Source organism: Fragaria vesca, linkage group LG5 (assembly GCF_000184155.1).
Source record: "Fragaria vesca subsp. vesca linkage group LG5, FraVesHawaii_1.0, whole genome shotgun sequence".
Classification (NCBI taxonomy): Eukaryota; Viridiplantae; Streptophyta; class Magnoliopsida; order Rosales; family Rosaceae; genus Fragaria; species Fragaria vesca.
The window spans coordinates 1,104,434-1,117,794 of record NC_020495.1 but is presented as its reverse complement, the minus strand read 5'-3'; the positions used below and the strand labels follow the sequence as shown (position 1 = coordinate 1,117,794).

Below are 13,361 nucleotides of genomic sequence, written 5' to 3'. Positions count from 1 at the left end.
AATATCTCAACACGCCCCCGCGTGTAGCGAATTTTCAAGCTTAACACGTGAACAACTATTTGAGTGACGTGGAGTTCGTGTGGCCATTGGGCTTCACACGTAGACGTGGGTAACCCGCTCTGATACCACGATAAAGTAATTTAGGGTTCACATTCAAAATCAATTGGCAATAAATGAAGAGGCCCAAACCCTTATAAATTCACAGGTAAAGTCTTATATTTCCAATATGAGATTAATATCTTAACACTCTCCATGTTTATCTCTTTAGCGTTCTTAGCACGAACATGAACATTTGAGATAAAGTTAGAAACTAATGACAATGACACAAAGATTCAAAGAAGGGCCGGACCAGATGCATGCAGACATTAATACAATTTATGAACATCTTGTTAAACTAGTAATGATGTGGTCACCACCAGGATTAGGTCACCACGTACCCTTACTTTTACTATTCTGGAATCCCGAATATTCCAGAATAAACTATATAATCTAGTTTACTGATAAAAAGGTTAGGCCAGTCTCCACTCTTCAGAGCGGTACCCCTAATATATATGAAATTGACCAAAGAGATAACGCATGCATATAAATATACCGTATGGAAGAAGTAACTATAATTGCTTTCAAATTGAATTTCTTTTCTTTTTGTTAATTGTTAAAGCTAGTTTGATTAGATTAGTACCAACAGATCGAATAAGAAAGCATAGTTTGCTTGGATGATTATTAAAACCTTGTGTTACATAACAACGCACATCATTACGTGTGCTGATCACAAAGCTATAAGCTCGATCTCTAACACTTATTCATCACAAACATATCAGTATACGTATACGTATACATATGCCTCCTTGACCTCATAATTGCTTCAAGGGCAGAACACAACCCTATAGTTAGTACCGCCAGGGCAAGTAAAAAGCACAGTGCTGGTTTCATCATCTTTAGGGTAACTGTAAGCATCCGGGCACCGCTGCTTGAAAAACCTAGAGTAGTCTGTAGGACCACAGTGACCAGAATTACAGCAGTACTGATCGGTTTTGAACACAGTGCACGCATTGTTACATCCACCAGGAGCCCTCAACTGCGCCGGGCACTGTCCATTGATATCGGCGGTGCATCTGATACCCCTAGTGCAGCCGTTAGAGATAGGACTAAAGTCCATCGGGACATTGAAGCCATCAATCAGAGAGATATCATAGAAATCCCTGTTCATGTATTGGTTAAGTGCATATTCGGCGAGGGTGTTTGGGGGCTGGCCATAGCCTTGACACTGGAGGAGACCGCCGCAGTCACCGGTTTGGCATCTTCCACGTCCGGCTCCATCAAAGTTGCAATTTGTTCGGGGCCAAATGCGAGCTCCTTTAGTTCCGGCTGCCACATTTATCGTCCATGTTTGGCCGGTGCCGAGTTGTTTGCCACCGCCTGGCACTGCGCCGGCCCAAACAGTGAAGGGGCAGTTGTTTTTTATATTGAAGGTCGCTGCATTAACGGTTGATGCAGCAAAGTAAAGGATGGACAAAACAGTAGGGAGGTTTTTGAGAAGGCTCATGATTTTGGTGGATTATAAGAAATTTTGTGGCAATAGATTCTTGCTGGTTTGGTTATGATTCTTTTGAAGAGGTTCATGAGGTTATATATAGCTCGAGATGGCACCAAATGCCATCATTCTCCATCAAAAAAATGACATCAGGTTTATGTATAGGCGGACCATTTTTTTCATCTTTTTTTTTTCCCCACAAGAACGAGCTAGGTACTTAGCAGTGAGCCTTATCAACTGGCATAGGGGACCTCATTAAGTTCCCTCTCCACAACTTCCTTCTCATCTTAGAGGCTAGATAAATGCCGTCAAAATGAATTAAACTGGTTTTGTTAATACACTTGTACACAACCATATTTTTTCATAACAAATTTAATTAGTACAAAACCAGCCTTTAATTTAGTACAAACAAACTATGTGTTACATAATGCACACCATTACGTGTGCGCTCCCAAGAACTCAAACTGCAAATTATTCGATCCCAAACATCTTGTTCTTAGTTATTGTTGTAATTTTACTACCTATATATAGCGAAGATCTATGGGCAGAACACAACCCTATAGTTAGTCCCGCCGGGGCAAGTAAAAACCACAGTGCTGGTTGTATCGTCCTTAGGGTAACTGTAAGCATCCGGGCACCGCTCCTTGAAAAACATAGACAAAGCCGTGGGTCCACAGCTCCCAGAATTGCAGCAGTACTCATCAGTCTTGTACACGGTACAGGGATTGTTACAGCCACCCGGGGCTTTCAGCTCATTAGGGCACTGCCCGTTGATATCCGCCGTGCACTGAATCCCACGGTCGCAAGGAGAAGTAGGACTAAAGTCCATAGCCACATTGAACCCGTCAACGAGAGAGATGTCGATGAAATCCAAATTGTTGAACTGGTTAAGCCCGTATTCGGCTAGGGTGTTTGGTGGTTGACCGTAGGCTTGGCACTCAAGGAGGCCGCCGCAGTCACCGGTCTGACAGCTGCCATGTCCGGAAGCATCAAAGTTGCATCCGGTTCGTGCCCACACGCGACCACCTGTAGTGCCCGCATTCACGTCTAGGGGCCAAGATTCTCCCTGGTTAAGCTGTCTGCCGCCGCCTGGCACTGCGGCGGCCCAGACAGGGAAGGGGCAGTTGTTTCGGATATCGAATCGTGCTGCACTGATGGTTGATGGAGCAAAGCAAAGGGCGGTGATCCATAGGATGGACAAAACTGAGAAGCTTTTGTGGATGCTCATTTTGTGAAAATATTGGTTTCGATGTGTGATTGTGTCTTGAATTCTGAGGAATTTGATGAGTTTATATAGGGTAGCAAAATAAGCTATTGGGCATAACAATACAAGACACAAGCATGCAAACAAATTCGACATTTTCGTCTTCCCGATGGCTATGACATCTCTTTCTTAACTCCTGGAAATTTCCATATGTTCATTTTCCACAAAGAAAAAATAAGATCGGACGGTTTCCAGAAATAATTAGTGCGTAATTAGTGGAAGAAGTTGTGGGTAGAGACGTAGAGTACTTGATTAATTGATTGGGAAATGAATGTCGTCCGGTTCACGTTGAAGAATAGTCTCAATGAAATTGTCAGCATAATGTAAATTGCAGTTTCTGTCCATGGCATCTGGAGGAAAATAGCTAGGATATTCTTTTTTATATATGTTTATCATTTCCACTGGCTTATTGGCGATTCTACCATATAGATCCTAAAACCTACACTACCCAGTTTATACGTCGAGAGAATTTTTAGGTTAGGCAGAGCTATCATATATGTGAAAAGGTATATCTTGAACTTGTTTTGATGAACTTATTTCTTGAAGCTAGGATGATTAATATACGTAAAAATACACTTACAAGATCATAAAAAAACATGTTTTAGGAATAATTATTATCGCTAGATCTTTAATTTTGTAAAATACAACACTTGCGAACTCTTTAGTAGCCATTATTGTACTCATTCCTCCCTGTAATATCTGCACAAGAAGTAATAATTTGTTCATTCAAAGCCGACTTTGTCTGTGTTTGATTGATGATAACATGCTTTGCAAGGCCAGGAATGTGAGTATGCATAAAGTAGTCTTCCCAATATATGCATTTCGGATCAAAATTAAAACTTCCTGCATCTGTGTACTTCTCGCTTGCTATCCTTCGCAACTCCTCTGCATTAGTGTCATCAAAGCTACAAGCGAAAATTTGAACGAACATCACTTATTTGATGCAAATATACAACTTTGATGTGCATAATAAGACTGATCAATCTATGTTTAAGCATCAAAGTAGCGAAACAAAACATACGTACATGCCCTTGAATAGCAAATATGCTCGGTAGAGATCAACCAATCGTCTCACTGATTTGATTTTCATGTTATAGTTAGCGTATATGTCTTGGAAATATTGGTCAAATTCCTTGTTCATGAACTTTAATGCCTTCATAGAATGAAAGGAAACTAGTCAATAAAGATCAAACCAGAATACAAATAAGTTAGTGTATGTTATGGCTGAAAGGAAAACGCAACCTAATTAATTAAACAAACAAACCTGCAATGGTATTTGCATATACAAGTGAAAAGCTTCCATACTCCTCAATATTTTCAACTTTCCAACCTTGATGGGGAATCCATTCTCGTTAAGCAATGGATTTTTGGTGCAGTATTGGAACATAAAGTTGTTAAAATCAGAGAATGTTAAGGGATTCCTATATGAGGTTCCCAAGTGGTAAATGTTTTTGCGAGATTTATTTGCGTTAACTACCATAGCTGTAATTATCGAATTTACCACCATGTCAACTGGAATCTGCATACATGATTCAAATTCAACGATTATTATATAACACCAACAGAGTGAGTTTGAATTTCAATAAATATTTTTCATCAATAGAAGGTACGTTAATATTATGGAAACAGCTTAATAAACTCACCATATCAACTACTGCCATAGGATCGACTGGTATGCCAGTGAGCTTCCCTTTCCAATAACCACCAATTAGGCTATCATAGGTTCTGTATTAGTACCAACAGATCGAGTAAGAAAACATAGTTTTCTTGGATGATTATTAAAACCTTGTGTTACACGACAACGCACATCATTACGTGTGCTGATCACATGCAAAGCTAGCTATAAGCTCGATCTCTAACACTTATTCATCAAAAACATATCAATATACGTATACGTATACATATGCCTCCTTGACCTCATAATTGCTTCAAGGGCAGAACACAACCCTATAGTTAGTCCCGCCTGGGCAACTAAAAACCACAGTGCTGGTTTGATCATCTTTAGGGTAACTGTAAGCATCCGGGCATCGACTTTTGAAAAACCTAGAGTAGTCTGTAGGACCACAGGGACCAGAATTACAGCAATACTCATTGGTTCTGAACACAGTGCACGGATTGTTACATCCACCGGGAGCCCTCAACTGCGCCGGGCACTGTCCATTGATATCGGCGGAGCATCTGATACCCCTAGTGCAGCCGTTAGAGGTAGGACTAAAGTCCATCGGGACATTGAAGCCATCAACCAGAGAGATATCATAGAAATCCCTGTTCATGAATTGGTTAAGTGCATATTCGGCGAGGGTGTTTGGGGCCTGGCCATAGCCTTGACACTGGAGGAGACCGCCGCAGTCACCGGTTTGGCATCTTCCACGTCCGGCTCCATCAAAGTTGCAATTTGTTCGGGGCCAAATGCGAGCTCCTTGAGTTCCGGCTGGCACATTTAGCGTCCATGCTTGGCCGGTGCCAAGTTGTCTGCCACCGCCTGGCACTGCGCCGGCCCAAACAGTGAAGGGGCAGTTGTTTATGATATTGAAGGTCGCTGCATTAACGGTTGATGCAGCAAAGTAAAGGATGGACAAAACAGTAGGGAGGTTTTTGAGAAGGCTCATGATTTTGGTGGATTATAAGCAATTGATTCTTGCTGGTTTGGTTGTTTCTTTTGAAGAGGTTCATGAGGTTATATATAGCTCGGGTTGGCACCAAATGACGTCATTCTCCATCAAAAAATGACATCAGGCTCATGTATAGGCGGACCATTATTTCATATTCTTCTTTTTAAACCACAAGAACAAGATAGGGGCCAAGATTCTCTCTGGTTAAGCTATCTGCCTCCGCTAGCTGGCACTGCGGCGGCCCAGACAGTGTAGGGGCAGTTGTTTCGGATATCGAATTTGGCTGCATTGGTTGTTGATGGAGCAAAACAAAGGGCTGTGATCCATAGGATGGACAAAACTGAGAGGCTATTGTGGAAGCTCATTTTGTGGATATGTCGGTACTTCGATGAGTTATATTGTGTTTTGAATTCTGAGGAATTTGATGAGTTTATAAAATTTGACATTAATTGTGGGTAGAATACTCTCAATGAAATTGTCGGCATAATGTACATTTGCAGTTTCGGTCCATGGCATCTGGAGGAAATAGGATATTCGTTTTCATATGTATATCATTCCACTGGCTTATTGGCGATTCTACCATAAAACCTTCTCTGCCCAGCTTCTACGTCGAGAGATTTTTAGATTAGGCAGAGCTATCATTATGTGAAAAGATCTTGGACTTGTTTTGAACTGAATGTAGATCTGTATTTCTTGAAGGATGATTAATATACGTAAAAATACACTTAAAAGATCGTAAACAAACATGTTTTGGGAATAATTATTATCGCTAAATCTATATTTTTGTAAAATACAATCTTTAATTTTGTAAAATACAACACTTGTGAACTCTTTAGTAGCTGCATGTACTCATTCTCCTCCTTGTAATATTAGGATTATTAGCACATGCAAGAAGTAATAATTTGTTCTCAAAGCCGACTTTGTCTGTGTTTGATGATAACATGCTTTGCAAGGCCAGGAATGTGAGTATGCATAAAGTAGTCTTCCCAATCTATGCATTTCGGATCAAAATTATAACTTCCTGCATCTGTGTACTTCTCGCTTGCTATCCTTCGCAACACCTCTGCATTAGTGTCATCAAAGCTACAAGCGAAAATGTGAACGAACATCACTTATTTGATGCAAATATACAACTTTGATCATGTACATAATAAGACTGATCAATCTATGTTTAAGCATCAAATTAACGAAACAAAACATACGTACATGCCCTTGAATAGCAAATATGCTCGGTAGAGCTCAACCAATCGTCTCACTGATTTGATTTTCATGTTATAGTTAACGTATATGTCTTGGAAATATTGGTCAAATTCCTTGTTCATGAACTTTAATGCCTTCATAGAATGAAAGGAAACTAGTCAATAAAGATCAAACCAGAATACAAATAAGTTGGTGTATGTTATGGCTGAAAGGAAAAGACTAACTAATTAAACAAACAAACCTGCAATGGTATTTGCATATACAAGTGAAAAGCGTCCATACTCCTCAACATTTTCAACTTTCCAACCTTGATGGGGAATCCATTCTCGTTAAGCAATGGATTTTTGGTGCAGTATTGGAACATAAAGTTGTTAAAATCAGAGAATATTAAGGGATTCCTATATGAGGTTCCCAAGTGGTAAATGATTTTGAAAGATTTATTCGCGTTAACTACCATAGCTGTAATTATCGAATTTACCACCATGTCAACTGGAATCTGCATACATGATTCAAATTCAACGATTATTATATGACACCAACAGAGTGAGTTTGAATTTCAATAAATATTTTTCATCAATAGAAGGTACGTTAATATTATGGAAACAGCTTAATAAACTCACCATATCAACTACTGCCATAGGATCGACTGGTATGCCAGTGAGCTTCCCTTTCCAATAACCACCAATTAGGCTATCATAGGTTCTGTATATAATCACCAACAGTTACTACATGAATATTTCAGAAAATATATAATGGGGGCTAGCTAGCTTCATGCTCGATCAGTACCTGAAACCTTCAATCCAGCCGGAAAATGGCTCCTTGTATGTACTTGTAATCATAGTAGGACGTACGACAGCAATAGATAGATTACCCTTTGCATGCCCTAGATACATTTCTCCCATCACCTTGGTAAGCGCATAGGTATTTGGCCATCCGTACAACTTAGCCCTAAGGTGAAATTAGAGAAACAATGATTAACAAAATCCGATAAGACAGTAATTTGAGAGTTGATAGGGTGCGGTGTTAGTCGAAGCTCTAAACCTTGCAGTGCCTAAATTCTTCATTGCACTTGTGATATCTTCTTCCGAAGCGTTCAGTGCTTTTAGCTCTTTCAATTTGTCCTCCACCAGTTTCTTTTCCTGTAATTTCAAATCATATTTACTTGGTTTTTTCGCCATTTCTTCCATTGAAGATGAGTCCTCTAGTATCATCCCGGCCCTTTCACCACACACATAAGCTGGAAAGCATGCATCACAGGTGAAGCAAATTCAAGAAGTGAGCGCACGCAGATGAGTAAAAAATACCATAGCTAGCTAAAGAAAGACTAATTAACCTGTTGAGACATGGACAATCATCTCTAATTTCAAGCATTTCTTTGCAAAGTCCAACAGATTCAAAACTCCAAATGTATTCACCTCCGATGCAATATCATACCTACACATTTGTAATCTTTTAGAACTAACTACATATCACTGATCATTGTAATTTGACAATATTTTCTAGGGGGATTTTCATATACACCTAATTTTGAAGAGTGGTTTTAAATAAAACCCACATAATATTCCTTTCTGATAGACATCTAAAATGTATCAATTATGATACATATTATGTCCTATTTTTCTAAATTTTACACAATTGTCACCATTCAACTATAACATATAAACATAATAAATAAGCTTAATTGATGTTTTCTTAAATACCTTGATTATGAGTTTTTCTTTTAACACTAACATTTTTCAATCAATTTGCAAGAATCATGCGGTTTCTTTATTTTTATGAAAAAATTTAGGTGAAATGAATACATTCTATGATCTATACATAAGGTAAAATATAATATAAATAAGATATCTGATTATTAGAGTAAAAAGAAGAAATTTTATAGTGTTACCGTAAGCCCTAAGCCCTATGCCCTATGCCCTAAACCCTATACCCTATACCCTATACCCTACACCTTAAACCCTAAACCCTAAACCCTATACCCTATACCCTATACCCTATATCTTATATCCTAAACCTTAAACCCTATACCCTATACCCTATACTCTAAACCTATACCCTAACCTTATACCCTAAACCCTATTACCTTAACCCGGCCTATACCCTAAACCCAATTTTGGGTTTCTTCTTTTTAGATATATTATCATATCATGTCCTACTTAATAGGTACATTAGATATGTAAATGTTCTCTCGATCAAGATGAGAAATGATATAATAATATACCTAAAAAGAAGAAAATTAATCAAAGAACAAAAACGTGTACCTTACAATTAGACATTTTTCGACTATGTAGAGAGACATCAAATGTGAGCTTAAGAATGAAAAGAATCATTCTATTACAAATGACATACTTCTATATATAACATATATATACACTCAAGTTAGTAATAACAAGGTAAGAAATTAAAGAATGTAATTGATTATGATAAAATTAAATCCAACTAAATTTTAGCTCAATATTTGAGTTTCAAATTCATGCTAAAATTGAGAAAGATACCAAATTTAGCTTTATATCGTCTGAAGGGCAAATCAGAGAAACTAAAAAAATGAAGAAAACTATTAATTATAGACATATGCTCTATATAGTAAGTTTGCTTATGTGGAGTGAGTGTAAAATAAAAGAAAAATATGTATGGGTTTATCTTTAAAAAGGTCTAGTATTTTAGGTTTTTATCTAATTTTCTCTATTTTCTAATGCATATGATTGAACTTTATCGAAGTAGATTTGGTGAGGAATAGTTATATAACTGATCGATTACCTCTCTTCAAACGTAGTGATTGCTGCAGAGTTAAGTATGATTTGTACTTCGTTACATATCTCTTCCATCAGTTTGACTGGCTTCACTCCTAGATCTTCAAATCTTACGTCTCCCGGCAAAGCAACAACCTTTTCTAATATGAAGGAATCAAAATCTGCACCCCATTTCTCCTTCAAAACCTTGAACAACTCTTTTCCTGTAATCTAGATAGTTGACACGGAAACAAGCTAATTAATAAAATTTACATGAAAATAAATATCAACTTTTGTGGAAGTTAAGTTGGAATTCTTCTTCTATAAACCTCATTATGCATGCGTCGTGTGGCAGAGTTGGCATCAGGAGCTCTCAAAAGAAGATAGAGCTTTTTCACGTTAGGTTGAACTCTTAATATTTTTTCCACCAAGACTGCACGGTAAATGTTATTAGCTGTAAGTATATGAGGTTAGCAGTAAAAGCCAACATAGCTATAAGAGTTTATATATATAATTAAAATTTGTTTAGTCTTTGTGGTTTGAAGTCGACATTTGTTTAGTCTTTGTGGTTTTATTTTAATCTGAATGGTCCTTAAAGTCACAATTTTTTATCCAAATGGTCATTTCGTTAATTTTCTCAGTTAAATTATTTACATAGCCGTTAAATTGACGAAATGACCATTTGGATGAAAAATTGTGACTTTAAGGACCATTCAGATTAAAATAAAACCACAAGAACTAAACAAATATCGACTTCAAACCACAAGAACTATACAGTATTTTACCCTTATATATATGACAACCATATATATTTGGAGCATCGATCATATGACAATTGCATGTTGGCCTAAGATTATGAGAGAGAGAGAGAGAGAGAGAGAGAGAGAGAGAGAGAGAGAGAGAGAGAGAGAGAGAGAGAGAGAGAGAGATAGAGAGAGAGGTACCCTTTCCTACAAAGCCAGTAGATCCGGTGATCAAGATAGTCTTGTTCTTCAGGTATCCTAAAATACTCCCAAGTTACATTGTAAAGACTAGAGATAAAGTTCACGGCCGGAGCCAGATAGGGGACGGACGTAGGATACTGCAGGTTGAGTGTACGTAGTTGTACTAAAATTTGAGTGACACACACGTACGTGAAATTTAGCTAGCTGCGTAGTTTTTGTTTTGGTATATTGTTTTTCCCTGGATATATAGGATTGGAGAATCTGGTTTGAAGACTAGAAGAGTAGAATAATTTCAGATCGAGGTTTCTTCAAGAAGAAGAAGAAGAAGAAGAAGAAAAAGACGACGACAGCTTATTGTATTTCTTTTCAGAAATGATTAAGGAGGATGGTACATTATATAGGCCTTCAGCCTTAACCTTGCTTACAATACTAGCTCGGCTGAACTGGTTTTTAAAATCATAGTTCACTGACTTCGACACCGGCGGCGGGTGATCGACTTTTCTAGTCCTTATAGAAACCCTAGTTTAATGTAATTAAAGTAAGAGTATTCTGATATATACGAGGTGCACAACACCAAGTATTAGCGGGTTAACCACCCCTGTTTGTTGTTTTCTTGAACACTAATTTGCCCTACCACTGCGTAAGTTGCAAATAGTCTCTTCTTTTCTGTATTTTATTGTACGCCAACTACGGACGATCATATTCCCACACTTCGCAAATAGTCTATAATTATGGTCATGGCGGAGCTATATTGAGGCCAACTTGTGTATTATGCAGTTGTGATTAATAAATTTGATTGTTAAAAGTAAAAGCTTTGTAATTTATGAGGTTTGGCTCTCATTCTTTTTCTATTAAACCATAAACACCGTTTAGAGCAACTTTAACGAAAGAGTCAAAAAAATTTGTCAAATTTGAATTTTAACATCTGACATGGAATTGTCAAATTTGACAAATTTCTACTCCAACAAAATGGTTAAATTCAAACATTATTATACTATATCCTCAAAATCCCTTCTCGTTCTTCTTTTATCTTTAGCCCAGAAATTCTTCTAGTTCTTTCATTCTATTACCTTCTGCTCTTGATGTTCTGAACCACCAAATTCAAACTTCAATTGACACTTCTCAAAACCCAAATCCCGCATAAATTCTTTGGTTCTCTCCTACCCAAATCCTACAGAAATCATATTTCAGATTCCAAATAGACAAGGGGGTTGGTTTTGAAATCGAACCCAGATCGGTGGCAGAATAAAAAGAGCAGGAAAGCCCAAGGAAGATGATGGTGGTGGTGGGTTTGGGAGGCATGAGAGGGGTATGAAATTCTGATCATATTGCATCTTTGGTGACTTTCATTCTAGTTCGGACTCCAATCTGCATGTTGCATTTGAGAACATGATTCTAAAAGAAAGAAAGAGAGCACAAGATATGATGATGATGATGTTGATTGGAGAAAAGTGGAGGCTGGAGTTGATCCTCCTGAGAAAAGAAGAGAAGATGCAGAAGCAAGAAAAAAGAGGGAGAAGTGGGAAGGAAGAAGAGAGAGCAGCAAGAGAGACGAAAAAGAGAGAATCAATGATAAAATAACAAATAGCAAATCACATATACATCCTGCAAAAGAATTTGAAACACAAATAAATCCACTTGTGTTGTTAAACAAATAACGACAGTTTTTAACAATTAAGGACAATCTTTTCTCTACATGTCATGTGTCATGGTTTAATTTACCAAATTAACTCTATACTAATTAAATATGCTTTTAGAAGAGAAAAATCTCACATTTTGAGATTTTTCAGTACGTGAAATACAGTAGCAGGTTTTCAATAACTTAGTGTAGTAGCAGCACACAACAACACACAGCAACAACAAGCAGTAGCAACACGCAGTAGCAACACACAACAACAACAATAACAACAACACACATAGTAGCAGCACACAACAACACACGCACAAAGCAGCACACAGTAGCAGCACGCAGTAACAACATACAGTAGCAGTACACAATAACACACATCAACAACACATGCAGTAGCAGCCCACAATAACACATGTAGTAGCAACACACAACAGCACGCAGTAACAGCACACAACAACACACGCAGTTGCAGCATACAACAGCACGCAGTAGCAGCACACCATAACAACACACACAGTTGCAGCACACAACAGCATGCAGTAACAGCACACAACAACACATAACAGCAACACACGCAGCAGCAACAGATAGCATAATGCAGTAGTAGCACGAAGCATGAGCACGGATTAGCTACAAATGATCACTTTTTGCTGTCAAATTCAAAAGATATGGGTTTTAATTCTAAAAAATCTTTGAGTAAACCAAGTTGTAGAGATCGAAGAATAATCAAATCAGATCTGGTTGGATTCAGCGAAGCCTTAGTCAACATTCATCCTTTCATTATTCGGCTCCTCCTCCCTTCCTCGCCTCCTAGCGATTTGGTCGGAGCGGTGACCGGCGAAGAGGAAGAGGAAGAAGAGGCCGGAAGAGGTAGAGGAGGAAGAAGAGGAAGAGGAAGAGGAAGATGAGGAAGAAGAAGAAGAATCGATGCAGATTTGAAAATGGTGGAGAAGTGGTATTTTGAGCCAGTGGCAGTTTTGTAGATATTTCAGAAAATAATGGTTTTTTGGGTATTTTACGTAAAAAATTACTGACAAGGCGTGATACTATGCACTGTGGGCCTGAGTATATGTCCTTATTTGTTTAAATTTGTTAAAATATGGTTTTTCTGTGTTTTGCAACTGTCTATTGTAGTGAGATGTCATTTTCTAAATAATAAATGACTATTCTCTCGTGCTGTGTCAAAGTTGACAACGTCCGGACTATAGTCAAATCCACATAGGATTTGACTCTTTCAATGGAGTGCATGTTGGGCTGTCAAAAAGAGACGTTGGGCTGCCAACAAGAATTTGACTCATTTGTTGGAGATGCTCTATTGTTATTAAATTTACTTTATCCAACTTATTAATTTCTCCTACCTAATCAACTCTTGCCATATACTCTTTAATTAGGGAAAACTCTAATCCATAATCAATTCCATAATGAATAATTTCTTTCTTCTCATTTTATTA

General features: G+C 37.9%; 3 protein-coding genes and 1 pseudogene across 3 annotated transcripts; all 4 read right to left on the bottom strand.

Annotated features, from left to right (window-relative positions):
• Positions 1-693: 693 nt before the first annotated feature.
• LOC101300621 (thaumatin-like protein-like) lies at positions 694-1,599 on the bottom strand. The gene has a single exon (XM_004298733.1). It carries the CDS (start codon positions 1,541-1,543, stop codon positions 863-865), a length of 681 nt encoding a protein of 226 aa, XP_004298781.1. The 5' UTR covers positions 1,544-1,599; the 3' UTR covers positions 694-862.
• A 236-nt stretch (positions 1,600-1,835) lies between these two features.
• On the bottom strand, positions 1,836-2,796 carry LOC101300343 (thaumatin-like protein-like). Its single transcript, XM_004298732.1, has one exon. It carries the CDS (start codon positions 2,757-2,759, stop codon positions 2,070-2,072), a length of 690 nt encoding a protein of 229 aa, XP_004298780.1. The 5' UTR covers positions 2,760-2,796; the 3' UTR covers positions 1,836-2,069.
• Positions 2,797-3,456: 660 nt separating this feature from the next.
• On the bottom strand, positions 3,457-10,359 carry LOC101301786 (annotated as a pseudogene).
• On the bottom strand, positions 4,545-5,431 carry LOC101302068 (thaumatin-like protein-like). The gene has a single exon (XM_004298738.1). The coding sequence runs from the start codon at positions 5,402-5,404 to the stop codon at positions 4,724-4,726; it is 681 nt and encodes a 226-aa protein (XP_004298786.1). The 5' UTR covers positions 5,405-5,431; the 3' UTR covers positions 4,545-4,723.
• Positions 10,360-13,361: the final 3,002 nt, after the last annotated feature.